Source organism: Rattus norvegicus, chromosome 13 (genome assembly GCF_036323735.1).
Source record: "Rattus norvegicus strain BN/NHsdMcwi chromosome 13, GRCr8, whole genome shotgun sequence".
In the NCBI taxonomy this organism is placed as follows: Eukaryota; Metazoa; Chordata; class Mammalia; order Rodentia; family Muridae; genus Rattus; species Rattus norvegicus.
The window spans coordinates 107,352,429-107,375,073 of record NC_086031.1 but is presented as its reverse complement, the minus strand read 5'-3'; the positions used below and the strand labels follow the sequence as shown (position 1 = coordinate 107,375,073).

The following is a 22,645-nucleotide window of genomic DNA, read 5'->3' as shown; positions in this document are numbered from 1 at the left end:
AGGGTAGCTCTCAAGACAGAATAAAAAGGAAAAGCAAGCTGAGTAGAGCCTTCATCTCTGCTGCTATGACTATCCATCGTCCTGACTATGGATGCCATGAGACCAGCAGCCTCGCACACGCCTGCAGCCATGATCTCCTCAACCGTGATGAGTTTGGCTCAAATTGTGAGCCAAAATAAAGCCTTCCTTCAAACAATGAGTTAATAAAATAATCTATTCCTTACAGAGTTTTTGACATATATCTTGCCACACAGTAAGACACCATAAGCAGTGCAATATGTGTGTCTGTGCTGTGGTTTGAATGAGAAATGTCCTACAGAGGTGCACGTATTTAAACCACACAGCACCCAGTCCATGGAGCTGTTTCTGACTCCTTGTTGGAGAAAATATGTTCTCCAGACAGAGGCTTTGAGAGTGGAGAGCCTTTCCTTACTTCCTATTCTTGATTTTGTCTTCTTGTAGACGGATGAAGCATGAGCTCTCTGCTTCCTGCTCCTAAGACAGTGTCTTCCTTGTCATCGTGGACTCTTTTCCTGTAGGCAGAAGCTAAAATAAGCCCTTTCTTCCTTAAGACAAGAAGGGAGTGAAATAGGAAAAGGGAGTGGAAAGAAGAGGGAGGCAGAGGGGAAAATTCCTTTGGTTATAATGTTTGATCACAGTTACAGAGAAACAGCTAATACAGTGAGTGTACACACACACACACACACACACACACGCACGCACGCACGCACGCACGCACACACCTCTGCCTACACATTAATCTTTCTGAAGGTCACAAAAGCAGACCATTTCCAAACAAGGAAAAGCAGGGGCTAGTGTGGGCAGAAGTGGACATGTGGGTGCTCATGTGCTTATAAGTGCTGAGGAGGAAGGTATCTCCAACTGGTTGCCGCTCTCTCCTTTGCAAGAGACTAAAATGGCAGCTGCTTGGTTTACACAGATAATTAACCTGGGGAATGTGCTGTGCAAAACTGTCATTAAGACAACGGATGATTAAATTTCCCTCAGAAAGGAGGTGGGGTGGAGTAGGTAGAACATTTTAGAAACAGATCAGACACATGCTGTCAAAATTGTTGGAATCAGAAAACAGGCTGGAAGCATCCTGACAAAGCTATGGACTCTGGGTCTCTGCCTCAGGAAGCCTTGCTCATGGGCAGCCATTATACAATGATCCCAAAATACCAGGCAGTCCCTCTGAGAGACTGGCAGAGATGCCAGGGCTGAGCAAATGGCAAGTTTCTTATGTGGAGAAATAGTGATCCAGATTGGAGTCAGAGCTTTCCCAAAGACAAAACTCTATTCTGAGTCAGAACCAGGACCTCAGTCTCCAATCAGGGTTGACTGACTGTGGTTTCTCCAGCAGTCAGAGGGAGTGGGGAGGGGAGGGGGATAGGTGGGGGAAGGGGAGAGAAGGGGAAGGGAGAGGGAGAGGGAGAGGGAGAGGGAGAGGGAGAGGGAGAGGGAGAGGGAGAGGGAGAGAGAGAGAGAGAGAGAGAGAGAGAGAGAGAGAGAGAGAGAGAGAGAGAGAGATCTGGCTGGCAGCAATGTCCTTAGGAATCAGGGAAGGTAGATCAGGGTGGTTTGGCTTCCATGGGGTGTATGAGTGACCTGCCAAGGAAGATGAGCTCAGGAGATCTGTGGGTAGAGCTGCTTCCGTGAGTAGAAACAGCCCCCAGGATACAGGAAGGAAGGGAAAGAGGGAATGGGGGAGGCAGAGGAAAAGAGTAGGGAAGGAGGGGTGGGAGGAAGGAAGAGCGACCTGAAGGAGCACAGGCCTCTGCAGGCTCTGTATTCATTCTGGACATTCTACCACATAGTCCTCACAACCCTCTCCTGAACTGGATGCAACCGTTGCTCCCTCCCATCTGCGGCTCAGGAGTAGTGCAGAGGTGCATCAGTGTTCGAGGGTGTCACATATTACGTTATCCAGGCCTTGGGGCTGAGAGAATATCTCTACAACGAGCCTACCCAGAAGACACAGGAGCCAGATGAGGAAAGCATGAGGCAGACTGTCTAGAACTAGGAAACTGCAGTGCAGTTCTGGTAGAGCGTAGCCCACACTCAAGGACAGACCATTAATGGGTCAGGAAGGCAGGCCGGCCCAGAAAGGCAAAGTAGGGGGAGGTACAAGTGGACAAAGATAGCTATGTCCAATGTCCACTACAAGGGTTGCAACATGCAGCTGAAATCCAAAGAAGCCAGCACTGGGGCCCACAGTGTCCAGCCAGCCATGGAGGCAGAACAGGGCTGGGGAAGGAACGTGCAGACAGGCTAAGGCTGGCTTGCAGAGGAGTTACTTCTTGAGGCCAGAAGCTGGAAGGAACATTTTTGGAACTGGACAGAATCCCAGCATGCCTGCAACTGTCTGCCATCACCCAGCCCAGCTGAGGAGGGATTGGGTGAAGTGAGACAGAGATGTCTGAGGTCATAAGTCCCTCTACACTGGCCCTCATTCCACCTCAAGAGGCCACCACTGTGACCCCTACATAGACAGAAGAGAAGCCTCAACTCCAGGGATATGCAGGGAAAGCAGAGAAGCAGGTGAGATGTTAACAGCCTAGTACCCCTCCCTGCATAAACACTCAGGAAACTCAACACTTCCTTGTTCCTAGAGTCCAAACGCTCTTGCAGCTCACAGGAATAACAAGGTGCTATGATAATCACTTGGCAAGTTTATAGAAGATTTTTGGTGTGATGCATTTCACGAATTGTCCTGGAGAGAAGGGCTTGGGTCTGCTCAACGTGTGGCTGAGAGTGGGCTCTGAGCCATCAATGCACCCAACACAGGATTGAGGAGGAAGCTCTGCACCTCCACGGTGTGTGCATGCGTGCGCAAGTGCACTTGTGTGTGTGTGTGTGTGTGTTCATCATTGAAAAATCACAGGTTTTGAGAAAATACAGAACAGAGAAGGAAAAAAGAGAAACAAGGCAGAGAGCAGGAGGCACAGGAGAGATGGTACCGTCTGCACCCAGCTCATCCTCAAGACTGTAGAGGCAAAGAGGCACCCTTCAGACCACTGTGTCCCACACTGGCTAGAGTGACTGAGCCAGATTTCTTGCCCAAGGTCACACTGCAGTTGGCAGGAGACCTGGAACTCTACATCACCTCCAAGGTGTCCCATTCTCTACTCTGCAAAAGGCTTCCTGGATTTATTTCTCCCATAGAAAAAGAAAAAAAGGAGGCAAAGCTTCTTCGCTTTCCCAGCAGAAAGTAACTAATATTTACCCATCCCCAGGGTTGCAACAGTCTAGACTTCTCTTTTGCAAGTACCCCACTTTGCTCTCAGGAGGCTGCTTATAAGCAGGACAAGAGGCCAGTTCCTGGGGGGTGCTTGCTGAAAGAGGCAGAGGGCAGGCCAGGGAGAAGCCAGATGTCCAGGCCAACTCAGGGAAAAAGCTCTCCTCAGAGGCTGTGTGGGAGGATATCTTCCACAATGGGGCACTTATCTTTCTCTGCTCCATTTTCCGGGGCAAGCCAGTCTCAAGAAGAAAGCAGAAGTCTCCCCTGAAAATCAGGCCTGGGCTTAGTGGCACATGATTTGGGGGAGGTCTATAGGTGGGCATCTGAATTCTCTCTACTGCTTAGAGAGCTTAGCACTGCAGAGTCCCCTGTTGCCTGACCCACAGGGAGTGGTCTGTTACCCAACCTGGTCAAGCAGGCTTCCTATATCCAAGCGGGTGACAATGGAAACAGCACGTCTGTCTTCACCAGGCATCTCCAAAGTCCTTACTCGGTTCCTTCTGTGATTAAAAATAGCCACAAGAATGCCAGCGCCTGAACGGACAGTGAGGCAAGAGCACTTCAAATACCTTCTTTCAGGTCCTGAGGACAGGGCAGCCAGGGAATGTGTATCGGCAAAAACCCTCGCTCCTTCATCAGGGTCAAAGGCAATCATCCACTTCTCTTCCTCTTTCTTTTTTCCAGTAGAGTCTGCAGACACTCCTGACAAGCTTTCCCGCCACTCTCTTGTACAAGCCCACTTTGAAGGCAGTAAAGTGACTAAGGACCCCAGCTACTCAGGAGGCTGAGAGCACAGCGTTGCATATTCAAGGCCAGTTTGGGCAACTTGGGGAGACTCAGCCTTGAAGTAAAGTTAAGCATGATGACACACACCCTTAATCTCAACATCTGGGAGGCAGAAGTGGGTAAGTTCTGTGAGTTTGAGGCCAGGCTGGTCTACATAGTGAGTTGTAGATCAGCCAGAGCTATATAGTGAGGCCTTATCTTCAAAAACAAAATAGGCCAGTCAGGCAACAGAGAGGGAGACAAGGAGTCATGAAGGAGTGAAAAAAGTCCCCAACTTGTTGAGGGGTAAGAAAAGAAATCTGAAGTGCCTAAAGAAAAGGTTCAGGGGCATTGTGGGAGAATACCACAACCCTTAAAAAGGCCAAGCTATTTAAAATACCTTGCAATAAATCTAGCCAAGGAAGCAAAAGGCCTGCACAAGGCAAACTTTAAACTGATCTCATAGTCATGGATCAGAAGAGCTAATTCAGTGAGAATTTTTGTTACATGTGAGAGACGGGGATCAGTGTCTTACCAAAAACATCAATGCATCATCAAAATTCTAATGCCACTTGTCACAGAAATAGGCAAGTCGTCATTAAAATTCATATGGAAGCACAAGAGACCTGAGAGAGCCAAAGTACTCCAGTACAGTACAAATAGTGCTACAGGAGGACATTCCTCACCTCAGGATATATCACAGAGCCGCAAGAACAGAACCAGCATTGTATTAGTGGAAAACGACGGAGCACTAGATCCAGACATAAACCCACACAGCCACAGTCACCTGACTTTGGGCGAATCTCCCCAAAATAAATATTGTAGAAAAGACTGCACATCTTAGCAAACGGAGCTGAGCAAACTGGATGTCCACATGTATGAGAATGAACCCAGATCCCCGTCTCTCACATGTAACAAAAATCAGCTCCATGTAGATCAAAGACGTTGATACAAGACCGGAAACTAAAGGAGAAACACTTGAAGCTGTGGGCATAATCAAGGACTTCCTGAACAGGACTCTGGTTCCTAAAGAATTGTGGCCCATGATCAAGAAATAAGACCTTAAGAAATCAGATAGCTTCTGTACAGCAAAGGAAATGGTTAAGGGAAGAGCTAGCCTACAAAGGAAGAAAAAAACTTTGCTAGCTATACATCCAACAGAAGGTTAATAGCTATAATATACCAAGGACTCAACTAAACAACAAAAACTCAAACAGTAATGTCAATGAATGGGCTAATAAGAGGCAGTTCTCAAAAGTTGGAATATAAATAGCAAGTAAACACAAAAAGGGGATCGGTCTCATTAGCTATCAGAGAAATGCAAATCAAAGATGCCTTCCAATTACATCTGCCCCAGGAGAACCACGGTTGCTAAGAGTATGAACAATATATGATGTCTAGTTGGGGTTCTGCTTCTCCATCATAGATAACCTCATTAAACTCTTTTATATATGTATATATTTTAGGTGGATACACACACACACACACACACACACACACACACACACACACACACACACACACACATATATATATATATATATATATATATATATATATATATATATATATATATATATATATATATATATATATGGGTTTCCAGGTGGTTTTTTCAGAAGGCCTTTAAGTTAGTTGTCCCTCCCCCATGTTCCCTCCTTTACCTGCCCCCTCATCTTCCTCCTTTAATCCCCCTATTCTGGTTTCTTCTTTATCTCTCCATAACACTGTATTCTCTTCACCCTCCCTTAGGAGGATCCTCTCCTCCCCCTTCATCTCTTACTACCTCCCTAACCTCTGGATATTCTAAGTGAAACACACATGTCTAAGGCTTAAAAGCTAACATCCACATGTAAAAGAGAACATGCAATGTTTGTCTCTCTGGGTCTGGGTTTCCGCACTCAAGATAGTTGTTTTTAGTTCTATCCATTTACCTTCACATTTCATTTTTTCTTAACAAATGAATAATATTTCATTGTGTAAATGTATCACGTTTTCATTATCTATTCATTGTTTGATGTAACTGAGTTGTTTCTGATTCAGGCTCTTATGACTAGAGCAGTGATGAACATGGATCTTTGTAATAAGATATAGGGTCCTTTCTAAACATTATATGCTTCCAAATAAAATGCCCAGTACAGCAATGGGTTGCATCTTTTTATGTTGTTGGCTTAAAGAGTTCTATAGACTGCCCCTCACTAATCAATCTAATGCTATTGATTACCCTTCTCTACCTGACAGTAAGACCCTATTGCTGATGATACCACAAATGGATGTCATCAAACAGAGCAATTGAGCTGGTGCTCAACTGGAAGCTCCATGCATAATGACATTCACAGTTATGGATGTACTATACACATTACCAGAAAGGAAAAGCAATCATCTCACCTGGCTACAAGCCTTGCAAGCTACAATAGCGACCTGCCTGTAAGACATGCCCTCCTGTGCAGTAGGAACACATTGTTAATGAGAGTAACCAAGTTTTCATTTGATTTAGGGACCATCCCATAAGATAGAGTCCATATAGGACACCACTAAAGTGACCAAGAGCCTGAGACTAGATATCCATGACCTTAGAGGGAAACTATTATCCTGTGAAAGAAAAGCAGTAAGTGACTCCTGGTGACATATAGATCATTGCATAGCTCCACCCTCACCAGAGAAGCTTCTTCCTGAAGTAGATGGCAGCTAGCATAGAGACCCACAACTGGACAGTGGGAAGAGAATAGGGGCTTTAAGTGCTTAGGCCTGGTGAGATGCCTCTATCTCCCCACTCTCCTGAAGGCTCAGGAATCTATGCAGAAGAGGAGGCAGAAAAGTTGTAAGAGAGGTGATGGCGTTTCCTAGATACAAGCTTGAGATACATATGAACTCACGGGGACTGTGACAGCATTCACACAGCCTGCACACGTGAACCCACAGGGACTATGACAGCATACACACAGCTGCACATGTGAACTCACAGGGACTATGACAGCATACATACAACCTGCACATGTGAACTCACAGGGACTGTGACAGCATGCACACAAGCTGCACACGTGAACTCACAGGGACTGTGACAGCATGCACACAAGGTGCACACGTGAACTCACAGGGACTGTGACAGCATGCATACAAGCTGCACACGTGAACTCACAGGGACTGTGACAGCATATACAACCTGCACACGTGAACTCACAGGGACTGTGACAGCATGCACACAAGCTGCACATGTGAACTCACAGGGACTGTGACAGTATTCACACAAGCTGCACAGGTTCAAACTAGAGGGGAAAAGCACACAAAGTCACACCCTAACCAAGAAACTATTTGTGATTGATAGATGGTGGAAGAGAAAAAAAAAGCAACAGTGTGACATTGGATCTATTAACAATCTGAGGGCAGACCTTATGCTGAGAAGTAATTGGCCAACCAAAGCCAACTTTATGTTTTTGTGTGATTTTAGTTTGTTTGTTTGCTTGCTTTTTGTTTGTTTTAGGCTTTAGGTTTTTCTAAGGAGATAAAAAAAATATTATGAAGCTGAGGAGATAGGTGAAATCTGGAGGGGAAAGAATGTGACCAAAATATATTGTATGAATTTTAAATGAAAGATGAATTGAAACAACAAATGCAGTGAAGCTATGGACAAAAAGGAGCCCTTTAGCACAGGGCTGGTGGGAATGCAAACTAGTCTCCAGCACTACAGAAGTCAGCATGGAGGTTTCTCAAAGACCTAACAGTACATCCTCCATATGACCCAGACTTATCACTCCTGGGTATTTGCCCACAGGACACTAAACCAACCCATCAGAGACACCTAGTGTGATGGTTTGAATATGCTTGGCCCAGAGGGTGGCACTATTAGGAGGTATAGCCTTGTTGGAGTAGGTGTGTTACTGTGAGGGTGGGCTTAAGACCCTCACCCTAGCTACCTGGAAGTCAGTCTTCCACTAGCAGCCTGCAGATGAAGATGTAGAACTCTCGGCTCCTCCTGCACCATGCCTGCCTGGATGCTGCCGTGCTCCTGCCTTGATGATAATGGTCTGACCCTCTGAACCTGTATGCCAGTCCCAATTAAATGTGACCCTTATAAAAGTTGCCTTGTTCATGGTGTCTGTTCACAGCAGTAAACCTGGCCATCAGTGCTCACTACAGCTAAGTTATGGAGCCAACCTGGGTGTCCAGCAACAGAGGGATGTATAAGGAAAACGTGGCCTTTTTTTAGCTATGAAAAGGAATGAAATTACATCATTGAGGGAAACTGGATGCAACTGTAGATATATCAAGTGAACTAAGCCAGTCTTGAAAAGATCAATATCAGAGGTTTTCTTGCGTTTGTGGTTTCTAAATTTTATATACAACCACATGTGCATATATGAAATTAAGTCAGAAGTGAAAATATCCAGGGGGAGAACGGGACAAATGTGAGGGAGGATGTCCAGGAAAAGGGACTGTGGAAGGAAGGAACAGCAGGACATACACTGGAGATCCAGTATATACCTGTTTGAGAGCACTGACTGCTCTTCCAAAGGTCCTGAGTTCAATTCCCAGCAACTACATGGTGGCTCACAACCATCTGTAATGAGATCTGATGTCCTCTTCTGCTGTGTCTGAAGACAGCTACAGTGTACTCATATCCATAACATAAATAAATAATTCTTTAAAAAAATAAAAATAAAATACAAAAGAAAGAGTGCTAGAGAAAGGGAATGAGATAAAGCATAGTATATATCCCTATGTTCTTCTTTTATCTGGGTTGCTGTGATAAAACGCATAGCAAACAGCAACACAAGAGAGGAAAGGGCTTGGCTTTCAATTGCAGGCTACCATCCTTTATGTCAGGGAAGTTAAGGCAGAAACACGTGCAACTAATCACATGACCCCCACAGTCAAGAGCAGAGAACAATGAAAGCTCCCATGATGCCTATAGGCTGGCTTAGCACCCAGCTAGCTTCTTCTGCTTCATGTATGTACTTCAGGGCCTTGTCCAGGGAATGAATGACACCACCCACAATGAGATTTGTCTTCCTGCACCAGCTAATAATCGAGACAGTCCCCTATAGACATGCCCATGGGCCAATGGGATCTACTTAATTCTTCCATGGAGGCTCTTTCTCCAATGATTCTAAGTTGTTGCAAGTTGACTTTTGAAACTAACCGTGACAGAATGTATAGAATGTCATAAAGAACCTCCTGACTTATAAAATTAATCTAATAACAAGTGTGTATATTATTAAATGAAGATGCTTGAGAGAAAAGCAGAAGCTGATTACCCAACAGGTGGCAATATCTGGCACACAAAGCAGTGTGATGTGGGTTTACTCAACATCGTTTCCCATCATCAGCTGAGTCTATACCCTTTCTTCATTTATTAAATGATCCATAATGCTTTCATTTGCCAAGCTGGTGAATATGGAACCCCAGGGCTGACAAATACACTACCCCTTTACACAGGGAAGGACACAAATCCACTCTAGCTTGTGATTGTATATTCTTCTGTTACCCCACTCACAATGGCCCAGAGATAGAGCCACAGGGGGATTGTGACGTAGATTGAATCACTCTTCACAGCTCCCTTACTTTACTAGAGATGTTATATTACACTCTACATAGCTAAGAAGTCATTACATATACATTTCCCATTGCTAAGACTGGAGAGGCCAGCATTCACTCAAGCCCAGAGACTTCAAAGATGCCAACTTTACCCTCAGAGCTAAGAGGTCCTGTTAATTCTGGAGGTCTTGGAAGGAGGACCTACCTGTCCATATTGGGTGCAATAGGTCTCAGGCTTGGTCAATCCACAGGTAGACGAGGCTCGAAGAAGCTGAGTCCTTCCAATGAGCAAGTCCCCAACAGGTGGATAACAGGCCCCTCGGGAGCAGGGTTGCTGGGCACACAGGAGGCCAGGCAAGGCTGCAATTACAGGGGAATGTTGGAGCATCCCCAGAAGATGAAATCCCAGCTGGTCACTCCAATGTTCTCTCCTTGGGAGATGACACCAGCAAGACTGGGTCCTCTCTTCACTGGTGTCAATGTGATGACTACAGTCCTGACTCAGGGAGGTAAAGGGTTCCATATCCTGTGACCTAAGCTTTAAAAGGATCGGGGAGAGCTGGGGATTGTAATACGGCTAATAGAGTGTATGGAGTCCTAGGTTCAGTCCTCAATAATGCGGAACCAAGTATGGTGATGTGCACCTATAATACCAGAATTCAGGAGCCAGAGGCAGTAGGATCAGGAGTTCAAGGTTATCCTCAGCTACATAAGGAATGCAAATCCAGACAGCCTGGGTTATGTGAGACCATATACAAGTATGAAATGTTCAAACTACATTGTCAGTAAAAGGAAATGGGAGAGAAATTTCAGTAACAGTAACCAGCAGCTATCCTAACACATGACCAGTGCCATCTACATGTGGTTTCAGACTCATTCTAGAGATGCACGCTGGGTCATGTAAACTCTGTGTCCACTGTTGGTACCTGTGTAATCCCCCAGGCCACAGGTCAGATGAGGCTGATGACTGAGACATTGGTGGAACTTTAAGAAAGTACACGTTATTTCTACTTTGTCTGCACAGCTAAACAACTAAGCCATTGCCTGAAAGCAAGCAGCCATGAATTCCAGGGGAACGGAGGCTCTGGGGCAAGTTTGAGAGTGAAAGATGAGGACTCAGGAAACTATCACACATCACCCTTGGGTGAGGACAAGACCCAGGGAGCCTTCTGAGCGAGGCAATGAAGCCTCTTCCCCCTGAACCACAGAGAGATGGGAGGAGGGAAGGATGCTTACCAAGCCACAAGAGGAAAAGTGCCGTCATCATGGGCCAGTGCAGGTCCCCAGAGAGGTCACCTAGAATGAAACAAAGCATCCTAGGTGGTCAACCTCCCTCCCCACCCTTTCTTCATTGTGCTAGACCACTGGCCTCATCAAGTCCTTAACCTGGATCTTCGCAAAGACACTTCTGAGAAATGGTCACATTTGTAGGCAATAGCAAGTATCTGGGACATTTATCCCAGGTAGTGGAGACCTAGAGGGAACCCTGGGGAAACCCCAGGATCAGCTTCCTCTTCTGAAGTGAGTGGGAACATGGGGACTGTGCAGGAGGAGGGAGGAGGACGTCCCACTGCAACAGATAGCTAAAGGGAGATCCAAAGCTTTGTTTCTGCCTTGAGAGACAGGCAGGCAGGCAGGCAGGCAGGCAGACTAACTCAGGCTTCTCAGGGCTTCAACTCAGGCTTAACTACAAGCCAAAGGCACCCAGGCCAAAGTCTACAGGCAGGTCTTTTCCTGAATTGACAGGGTCTCCAGTATGACAGGGCCACAGTGGGGTGAAGCTGTGGTGTCACCATACTAGGAAAACTGGACTGCAGGATTGCTATGATAAGAAGAGTGGTGTCTTGGGAAGAGGTGAGGTGGTGCTGTGGAAAAGCATGGGGTAGTGTGGGGAGAGGTTAGGTGTTCTGGGGAGAGGCAGGGTGCTCTGGGGAAAGGTGGGCCTGACAGTTTTAAGAAAAGTAAGAGAGGGCTGGAGACATGGTGGCTCAGCGGTTAAGATCACTGACTGCTCTTCCAGAGGTCCTGAGTTCAATTCTCAGCAACCACATGGTGGCTCCCAACCATCTGTAATGGGATCCGATGCCCTCTTCTGGTGTGTCTGAAGAGAGGGACAGCAACAGTAGACTCATATATAAAATAAAATCTTTTTTTTAAAAAAGAAAAGAAAAGAAAAAAGAAAAGTAAGAGATGACTTCATCTGCACCAAAAGCAGCTCAAAACGTCTCCAGTTCTGAACAAGGGCACAGAAGGCAAGTGGAAACAGTGCAGGAAGCAGGCCCTACCTCAGAGGCATGCACCACCCTTCCTCCACCTGGGATCGGACACTGGTCTACCCAGTGACCCCCAAGGCAGCTGAAGAGGAAAGATGGGTGGTGGTCAGGCAGAGGGGAGCCAGCAGCCTTTCTGCCATCACATTCTAATGCTTCCAAGTCTTCCTACAGAGCAGTTGGGAGCCCAAGCTGGGAGTGTGGCCTTAGGTCTCAGGGCCACTGAGGGCCAAAGACAGGAAGCATCTCTGACTTTTCCCAGCACTCTCTGCACGTCCTACCCCAGCTGAAAACCCACCGAGAATGAGGCTGAGCAGAACCCCACCATTCCTCCCACCTTGCCTTTGTACTAAGCCCAGATTTTAGCTGCTTTCTTCTAAGTTGCCGGGAGCTTATCAGCCATGAAAAGCAATTCAAACAGTCACAGCCAGCTGTTTACCCAAGTGAGCTCAGGTGAGAGTTCCCGGAGGAGAGCTGCATGGGCCCTGTAACCAGCCTTGGTCCCCAGAGACCCAGACCTGCTCCATCCTCCCCGACAGGACAGGTAAGGCAGATAACCTACCTCACCCCAGCTCCTATGCTCCCCTGCCTTTCTCCAGATCCCTCTCGGAGAGCTCCCTGGGAATGTGGGGGTCTCCTCTCTTGGCTCCACAGTTTTAAACAACAGCCTCACCTCTGGAGACTCCCTGGCTGGGTGTAGCCCCACCGCTGGCAGCCTCAGGAATCTGGCAGTCGACACGCCCATCTGACGTCACTGCACCCCCACCCTCAGGACAGGACTAGGCAAGTGGGTTGGTCTTGGAGGCTGCCTGCCCTTAGGTGTCTGGAGGGCTGAAAGGTGCAGCGGGGTGTTTAGAGATATGGGGAGGGGGATGTCCCTGGGACAGGGAAGAGCCCGGGCATTGGATTTGGCACCTTCCCAAGTCTAGTAGGTATCAGCTTCCTCTTAAGTCTCAGACTACCCTTGGACAGAAGACCAACCAGGCAGGAGACACACAGCATACAGTGGATTATGTTAGGGTTTGGGCTTGTCACCAGGCTGGACAGTTTAAGACTCAAACATTCAGAACCCTGGAAAGCACCAGGCTTAACCCAGAGGAAAATTGAGAAAAATCCCAAATTCCTAGGGGTCCTTAGGGGTCCTAAAAAGCTTAGGAAGTAGACAAAGCTCACTTCTCCCGAGGAAGTTGAACACAGCAGCCTGCATCCTGAGCCTCAAGCTCCTTTGGCACTGCTGGCAAGGAGCCCCAGGACAGGTAACTGCCTGTGAGTCACTGTCCCAGCTGCTCCTGAGCCCCACCCTCCTGGGTAGGAATGCCAGCCTGCAGGGCCAGGAAATAGACCTGACCAGGGGTGTGAGAAGGCTGAGGCACAGTTGGGATCCTAAAGCCAAGGCAGACTTCCCCTGGCAACAGCCAGGCCTGGGAACACAGTCCCTCTGTGGGGTCTCATGGGCTCAGCCACTAAGTGCAGAAACAGGACCAGGAGGAAAAGCTGGTCAAGGATACATCCCCTTCCAGGTTGGGTCAGAGGGTATCTCAGCAGACCCAGAATTGCCTCAAAGTCACAATTGGAAGGAGACTTTTTTTTAAAGGTTTATTTTATTTATATGAGTACACTGTAGCTGTTTTCAGACACACCAGAAGAGGGCATCAGATCCCCTAACAGATGGCTGTGAACCCCCATGTTGTTGCTGGGTTTTGAACTCAGGACCTCTGGAAGAGCAGTCAGTGCTCTCAACCACTGAGCCATCTATCTCTTCAGTCCGGAAGGAGACTCTTTTTCTAAGACAGGGCCTCACAGCTGCTAAAAAGTCAATGATGACCTTGATTTTCTGATTCTCCTGCCTCCACCTCCCAAGTGTAAGGATGGCAGGTATGCACACAGTTTATATTATGCCAGGCATGGAACCCAGGCCTTCATGTTGGACCAGCTCTCTACCACTGAGATACATCCCCAGCCATCAGCAGGACTCTGCAACGTCCCTATTCCAGTTTGCCAAGGTTTCCTCTAAATAGAGGGATGTGCCCGAGATGCCTTAAGGGAAAAGTAGACAGTTCTGTGGACTGAACTGGATATGTCTTGCCCAGAGCTTCAAACATAGCTGAAGTTCAAACGGAGGAATCCTTCTTTAGCAAATGGGCAAGGGGCTGTTTTGAGGCATAGCCAATGTTCCAGCAAGGGGGTGGGGCAGCCTTCTGATGGAGTCTGATTTAATTCTGCAAGGTGAGTACACACAGCTTTCATCATCAGTCCTTGAGGGGCACAGAGAGGCCCCCATCAGTTCTGGCAAGGAAGGGTCACCTTTGATAACTTGGGTTTTGAGAACCCACCTCCACCACTTGGTCTTCTTCCACTCCCCAAGTCTAGACTCCAGGAAATTCCCCCTTAACCAGAGGATATGACAAAGAGCTCAATAATAATTAGCTCGGTCTGCAGAAAAGCTTAGGTGTGGAAGCCCCAATCCCAGAGGAAGGGAAGGGAAGAGGGAGGCACCTCACTGTGAGTGGCTGGGCCTTATAAACTCCCCTCCCTCTCTTCTTCCTTCCACACACCTTTCTGAGCCTAGAAGCCCAGGTAAATAAGCATTTGGAGTCTCAGCCTTTGCAAGCTGGGGCAGGTCCCAGGTTTGGCTTCATAGGAGGCAAACCTCAGCTGCTCAGCAAAGGCCTCCCACACAGAAATGTTCTAGAAGCTGTTTCTGCCGCTCTCTAAGTATAGCCCATTCTTCAGGGGCACCAACCATTCCAAAGTGCCCCCAGAATTCAGGTCACCTGCCTCAGGCTTTCAAACGTCAGAGCCCAATGTGTCCAAAGATTAATAGTGTAAAGCAGAGCCCACAGCTCCATGAAGATCTGGCTAGGGCTATGGGACAGCTGGGGCATGGCCTGAACACCTCAGCTCTGTCTGCTGTGTGCCTGCCTTGCTCTGACCCTGCCGGTGAAGTCCTGGTTCAAAACAGTTGTCTCCCTTGGACTACAAGGCTGTTGGAACTTTTGCTCAGGAAAGTGAAGTTATCCTGGACTGACTGATTTGCTTGTTTTGTTTTGTTTTGTTTTGTTTTTTGTTTCCATACCAACAACTACATATCGAGAAATTCTGCTGGTTCTGTGTCCAAAAGTAACCAGACCTCCACCCTCACCCCCAGCTACCCTCCTGGCTGAGCCACTCTGCCCAACACTGTTCTCCAGCTTGATCCACAGTCAGAGCCAAACGCAGGAGGTCTCCGAGATCTGTGCTGACTACTGCCCCGCTCCCTACCTCTCAAAGCCAAAGCCACAGCTCAGGCAGTCTGCGAGGTCCTCTGTGGTCAGAACTCCCCCAAACTGCCTCTCCATTCCTATTCCTCCCGTACAGCCTCCTTGCTAGGCCTCCAAACTGCCAGGTCTGCTTCTGACAGGTAACCTTGGTCCCAGCTGCCTAGGAGGCTCATCCCTTGGACACCTGTAAACTGTCTCTCATCTTCAAGCCTTTCTTCCAATCCTGAGTCCTGAACAAGGCTTACTCTGACCACCACACTTCAAATTACAACCATCTTCCCTGTCTGCTGTCTGCTCTCACCTGCCCAATGCTGTGGTGTGTGTGTGTGTGTGTGTGTGTGTGTGTGTGTGTGTGTGTCAGCACCACCTTCTGACCAACTACCTAATTTACTCAAGGTCTCCTGTAGCCTAAGACGGCCTTTGGACCTGAGGATGACCTTGAATATCTGCTCTTCCCGTGTGCTGGGATGACAGGCAGGCACAACCATTCCTGGTTTATATAGTGCTGGGGTCAAGTTCAGGTTTTCACAAATGCTAGGTAGGCAAGCACTCTGAGCTGTAGCCTCAGCCCCCAAGACTTCCTTATTGGTGATACTCATGCTGCACCCACCATGAGGGCATTGTATTGGAAGAGACACGGGTTCCTGTCTCCTCCGTTCATTATTTTTCTCCAAGCCCCTGGGACCTCGTAGGAAGGAGCCTGATGTTGGTAGAATAGATTCAAGCTGACGTGATACTGGCCCAGTTTTCTGAATCTCCCAGGCCTGTTTCACATCACTGCATCCTCAAAGGCCGTGGTGCCTGGGCTTGTGGTCTGCAGAATGGGTTCTTCCCCATGAACGCTCCGTATTGCAGGTAGCGGTGGGGGCTCTCTTTTTGAAACACCTACTCCAGATTGGCAAAATGAAGCTATATCGATAAGGGCGTCATCTCAGTTGCCTGCTCATCAGACCTCCTTGGCAATGACTCTGATGAGTGACACTGGAAGTCGATGTCCCCATTATCCATCTGTTGGGCTCAAACCACGTAGGTTGCCAGGGAGACCAGCTAGGATCTGATCCATGAGCAATCACAAGAGAGTGAAGGAAGAAGGGAGAAAGGGAGGGAAAGATTAGAAGAGAACAAGAGTATGAGTCTGGCTCTGACCCTCGGCTGTCAGAGCACAGGGCACCTGATGACTAAGCATGGCATCACTGAAGTACAGTGAGTCATGGCTGAATCCTTGTCTACCAGGCAGGATGGGCTCCAGCAATGGCTCTGAGAGTTTACCCTGTGACAAACCCCAGTGTGGCCCTGCGCATGTTATTCAGACAGTGGTCAGGACACAGAGGGGATGGGGAGGGGGGTCCTGGTAAATTGTTTAGCACAAATGAGAGGCAGTCTCTGCTAAGGGCCAACAGTCACAGTGCAAGACTTTGAGGCCATCTTTCTCCTGCACCCTCATTTACCCAAACTGTTGGAGGACAGCCCCACATATTAGCTAGGTTCTGAGGTACTAGAGAAGTCAGGAGGTCAGTCTAAAATAACCAGTTAATACTTCCTGCAGGCTGTCAGAGAGCCTGGAGCTCTGTGGTAAGCCCTTGCCATGCATTAACCCATTCAATACTGATCACAGCACAGATACTTGGCTGGCTCAGATAAAGTAAACAAGGTCTATTTGTAATAATTTGGTCCCAGCTGGTGGGCAGGGGTTGGAGCCTTTACTGTTTGTTTAGGCACTCACATTCTTAACCACTACCAAGGGTCACAGACGTGCCACATGGCCTGGAGAACTCTCCCTCTGTTCTCACTGATCCTCTGGTCTTCAGTAGACCTGGTGAAGATTCAGTAGTTAAAAAATTGTCTTTAGGAGTTGGAAAGATGGGTCAGTCAGAAAGTGTTTGCCGTACAAACATGAGGGCCTGTGTTAGATCCCAAGAACCCACACTTTAAAAAGAAAGTCAGGCAGGATAGGACACACGGGTCATTCCAGCACTGAAAAGACAGAAAGAATTGAAACCTTGTGGCTTGCTGGCCAACCCAGCTGGGTCAGAGAGTTCCAGGTTCAGTGAAAGACCCCCCATCTCAAAAGAACGAGTAAATGGTACCTAAAAAACAGCTTCCAAGGTTGTCCTCTGTAAAACACGCACACATGCACACACATACACACAGGCACACACACAAACGCATACACACAAACATGCACACTCATACACATGGATGCACACATACACCAACACTCAAATGCATGCATGCACGCTCATACAGACACGTGAATATGAACATGCACAGGTACACATGAACACACATACATACACACATGAACATACACAAACATGCATAGTCACACACACATACACGTATGCACACTCATGCAAACACACACATGTACACATGTGCACACACATGTACACACACGAACATGCACACTCACACATGCATGCATGCATGTGTACACACAGATACACACACACACACACACACACACACACACACACACACACCCCTCTTCTTTGTTCCAACCTTGGAGCAGGCATGTTGGGTCCTGGCTGTGGACACATCACAAATAGACACTGGCAGGTTTCCCAACTGTCAGCTCCTCACACAAGTACCAAGAGGCTGCCTAGGAAGAGTCCAAGAGGTCCAGCACACACCTGCCTTGTGGTCCCCTGCACCACCTGGGAGCTCATGAGGTCAGAGCATGTAAGGGAAAAAGGGAAGACAGAGCAGATGACTAGGTAGGCATCAAGCTGACAAGACCCATCCGAGTATGAGAAAGGGACACCCACACCCACCACAAAGAGCAGGGAAGGAGGATGGCCACTTTGATGTTAGGCTCCTGGGTATCTGTCTGTTTCTGTCTTTGTCTCTGTCTCTCTCTCTCTCTGGGGTGTGTGTGTGTGTGTGTGTGTGTGTGTGTGTGTGTGTGTATACATGCACGTGCATTCCCCAAATGACTCACCAATGTAAAAGGTTCACTCCAGCTCTTTGTTCTTCTCTTCTCTGCTCTTTTCCCCTCTGTCCCTGCCCCTTCTCACCCCACCCCACCCCCCGTGCCTCCATATGTTCATGGCTGGCCTCCTTTGTTTCTCCCCTTTTCTACTCTTCTCTCATTAAACCTCTCCATGTGGAAAAAAAAAGGTTCACTCCAAGGAAACCTGAAGCCTGGGCTGGATGTTAGGGCCATGAGCTGACACATGCTGGCCCCTAGCTATCTGGCTTCCAGAGGAACTAGAATAGATAGATGGTTTCCTCCTGCCTTGTCCATCTTCCTCAATATCCCCAATGTCCTCAGCTGATAGCTGGCCCATCACCACGTCCCTGCTTCATCCTACAATCCAATCAGCTGCTGACCTCTGGGAATTAAGTTTCCTGTGAACTATAGCTGCACAGACCTAGCTGTGTCTGGCCATGGCCCAGGCCCATCAAGGTGAGAACTTGACTCTCTTCTGAAAGAACAGCAGGCAGCCACGTTGGCAGCTCTTCGTAGCTGGGGAAGGGACAGCATGGTACTGCATGAATAGAACACTAGCATCTGGAGATCTGCTCCCCGCACTACAGAAGACTGCCCACAGGATTGTAAGCCTTAATATGATCTGTGAAGGCACACAAGAGACAAGCTTAAGCGTCGAGTGTTTAATCTAGCATTGAAGGCTGAGTATGGGGCAGTAAGTAACCTGTGTCTGAGGAGGAACGAGCAGGGTACGCCCGGCCTGTCCAGAAGCAACACCATGTAGCCCCTAATCAGCATCTCCTGCAGTGCCTATGGCTGCACATGGGTTTATGTGCAGACTTGACCAGTTCCACCCTGCTACTCAAGCAGGAGAAAGCTCAGAGCTAGAGCATAGAGCGGCATGTACTGAGCATGCACAAAGCCGGGGGTTCAGTCACCAGCACACAGAGAGAGGCCTTGGCCAAGACCCTTAGAGGGCTATTTTAATCACATGTGACTAAAGGAGTTGGTTCTCACTGAGGCTACCCACCTGGAGTTACTTGAAGAACTGAAAATATCACACAAGGGCCAACCCTGGCCTTGCTCCGTGACTCAACAGTCCAAAGGTGGGCAGTTGCTGCTGCTGCTGTTGTTGTTGTTTAGCTTCTTTAGATTTATTTTTGTTTTTGATTTTGTGTTCGCGTGCGCGTATGAGCGCAGGTATCTGAGGGGGTCCAAAAGATGGCTTCAAGCTCCCCCGGAGATAGAGTTACAGGTAGTTATGAGCTGCCCAACGTGGGTGCTGGGAACAGAACTGAGTGCTCTGCAAGAGCAGCATGTGCACCTAACCACTGACCCATCCTGCGCTGGAAACTCTCAGTTTTAACAGCTCCCCAGAGCACTGTGAGGTACAGCCTAACATGGGAACATTGAAGCCCCTCCTCAATTCTAGGAAGCCCTGCTCTCGGGAATGGCAACTCAGGACAATAGCTTAAAACCTGAGGGTAGAGGGAGAGGAGAAAAGAGAGGGGAAGAGATAAGAAGGTAGGGTTCATGTCCTATGGGGGGGTTGGCGCTCACCAGGTGGGTGATATCAGACACCTTGGGGTACACCAAGAAGCCCTCTTTGGTGGTAGCAACCATGAGGAGTCCAACCCACAGAGCCTGTGAAATAAAGAGAAGCAGCCCAGGTCTATGCCCTTCAGATGCTGTCTCCAACCTGCAGTCATCAAAGGTAGCCAAACAAACATTTCTGTGTGAGTCACGTGCCAACAGGGCCTGGTTGGGGCTGCTCTCCCTCATCCCAAAACTGTTACCTATGTGCTACAACATTCATTCCAGACTGGACTGAACCAGAGGGCAGAAAGGCCACTGGGAAGGGCTCGCTGGGAATAGAGCTGAGGGGAGGGTCTTGGCTTCTAGCCTTCCAGGACAGGACTAGGCAAAGGGTAGAGGCAGGAGTGGGAATGTTTACAAACAGAAGGCAGAGGAACAAGTGTGAACGTGACAATGTTTGTTTAGGTTTTATACTTTGCAAGAGATCTTACAGACAGAATCAAAAGAGGAAGACCGAATCAAAGTTGGTGTGGTAAGGTCTGAGGGTGAACTCCCTTCCACCCAGCATGTCTGAGGCAGCGGAGGACACCTCTTTTTTTCCTGGGGCCTCCATATTCCCAGGGCTGTTGAGGCTCTACCTGGTTTCATCCTCTAGGTTTGTTTGTTTGTTTGCTTGTTTGAATAACTTTAGGGATTTCTTGTGAGCTCCTGTTAAGTGCTGAGGCAAGGACAAATGTACACAAAACCAACTCAACTCAGGCAAAAGTGGATGTACTCAGAAAAAGAGACATCAATGTTAAGACTTCCATTTGTATGACTCTACGTGCTCTCACATAACTGCCGCAGACAACAGATCTGGACAGAAGAGTCACAAGTTATCTCTGCTGAGCCCCTCCCCACTTGCTACTTCACTTATCCCCCAGGCTCACGGTTAGTGCTGAGGGTTTTCCAGGAGGGTATGAATTTTGTAAGATCTGGGCTTTCCCTCTTAAGTTTTGTTTCAGGGCTGAGAGAGACTCATTATGTCTGCAGAGCCCTTGACGCATTTCCTGGGTAAACATGGGAACCAATGAGAGTGTACAGAAAAGACACAGGGAAGGTGGGACACCGGAAGCAAGACTCCTAAGAACCTACTGCTGTGTGGAGACCAAAAGGGAGCCAGCCCTTCTGCAGCTAGACTCAGGGAATTATCATGACTGCCTTCGTCCAGAGCTGTATCTCCACTGCAACTCTTCCACCTGATTCTGACTTCCTGTCATTTGCTGAGAAAATCACATCCCCATCAGCTGGTGTTGTTCAGTTGTCTGTGTGTGTTTATGTTCAAGACTTCGCTGTCACATCTGTCTTTTCATGGGTGACATCTCCACTGAGAGACCACAGATCCTCTGTAACTCATATTACCAGCAAACACGGGCAACCCAGATGCTTGGCTTAGGTAAGGAATGTGCTGGCCATAGACATAAGCCCAAAACACCACATGTGATACATCTATAGTAGAGTGTTTGCTGCTTCTCAGAAATTCTAATCGTAATGAGCTTCCTGCCTTTTTATTTTGCAGAACCCTTCAACCTCACATGTGCTGGGGATCTTCACCCAGTTCCAACTTCCAGGTTGTTCCTGACCTGGTCACCTTCTCGTAGAATATATCCTGCTAAAGTAGGATGCTTAGACATGCTGGAGGGCCCAATGCCTCAACATCATGGTGGCATCCTCTGGGCGGGGCCCTTCTATCATGGGCCATACTAGGTGCAAGGCCAAGAGCTGAGCCAGCAGTAGAGGGAAGCTTGTCCCTTCTGGACATGTATACGTATGCTTCCTGGCATTATAAATTCAACCTATTCCTCCATTTAAGGACTTCAGGAAGAAATAGCTATAGTCCCCTGAGATAATAGAAGAGAACAGGGCTGAAGATTTAACTCCTTGGTAATGAAGGTCCTGGGTTCAAGCTGAGTATCAGGCTGTTGTAGGCCCAGTGCCTCCCGAGGTCATTGCCACATTCCTCTAGGCTGGATCCTGAGGAAGGCACTGTTATCCTCCTACAGACTGCCCAAAGTCGAGGAGCTAGACTAACATGCTAAGTCAGTTAGTTACATAGGATCTCAACATCTTAATTTTTTGTTTTTATTTCACACAAAGTTAACAGGCAAAACAGTAAAGGGAGGGGACCCTTTGCTTCATACAGTCACCAGGAGACTTTTACCATCTTGGAGCTGCTCCATCCAGGACAAGTGATGTTCTAATATGGTTTCTGCGTGTTGAGGTTTGGTCTGTTGTTATGTATTGTAATGCTAAGTACTGGCCCACCAGACCAAGTCACCCCAGAGGCGGGAAAGTTTATATATAGACCCTAGTTAAGCTATGCGACCTGGCCCCCAGGTTAGTTTTGATTGGTGAATAAAGATGCTTACAGCCTATAGCTGGCCAGAATTGAGATAGGCCTTGGTGTTCTTGGCCTGGAGGTCAGAGGAGGCCATGAGGGAGGGGAGAAGAAGGTAGAGAAAGGAGAAAGATGCCATGGGTTAGGAATCAAGAAAGTGTGGCCCTGAGGGCTGGCCAATTGGAGTTAAGAGAAGCCCAGATGAAACATATTAAGTAACAAATCAGGGTTATTGATAGGAAATAGATTTTAATAGCATAGAGGGTAGATATCTGCCTAGCATTAGTGCTGATAAAGGCTTATTTATAAATATAAAGGTCATGTGTATCTTTTATGCAGAAACTAAGTGGTCAAAGTCAGGGTAGAGACCCTGGGTTAAGATTAAAACCTTTCTACATCTGTTACTGTGATAAACACCATAACTGAAAGCGACGGGGGTGGGAGGAGGGAGAGGCGGTTCATCTTCCACTTTCAGGGTACAGTCCATCTTGGAAGGGATGTCAGGATAGGAGTTCTAGGGAGGAATCTGGAGGCAAGAATTGAAGAGGCAGAGGTCTAGGAGGAGAAGAGGGTGCTTCTGACTGGCTTGCTCCTCATGGCTTGCTCAGCTGGCTTTCATATACAACCCAGGACCATATGCCCCGAGATGGCACCACCTGAAAGAAAATGTCACAAAGGATAATCTGTAGATCTTAATGTCTCAGAGAAACTGCATAGAGAAGTGGCTAT

The 22,645-nt window shown here is 47.9% G+C and overlaps 1 protein-coding gene across 2 annotated transcripts in view; it reads right to left on the bottom strand.

Annotated features, from left to right (window-relative positions):
* Positions 1–12,560, bottom strand: part of Lamb3 (laminin subunit beta 3) — a 41,568-nt gene extending 29,008 nt beyond the window's left edge. The window contains exons 1-3 of one of the 2 annotated variants that reach the window (XM_008769856.4): positions 12,485–12,560; positions 10,778–10,837; positions 9,747–9,901 (exon numbers count right to left, since the gene is read on the bottom strand). In XM_008769856.4, coding sequence (XP_008768078.1) covers positions 9,747–9,901; positions 10,778–10,808 — 186 coding nt within the window. In that variant the 5' untranslated portion in view covers positions 10,809–10,837; positions 12,485–12,560. Of the gene's footprint in view, positions 1–9,746; positions 9,902–10,777; positions 10,838–12,373 lie in introns of both variants that reach the window. The other variant, NM_001100841.1, reaches the window with a different exon arrangement.
* Positions 12,561–22,645: the final 10,085 nt, after the last annotated feature.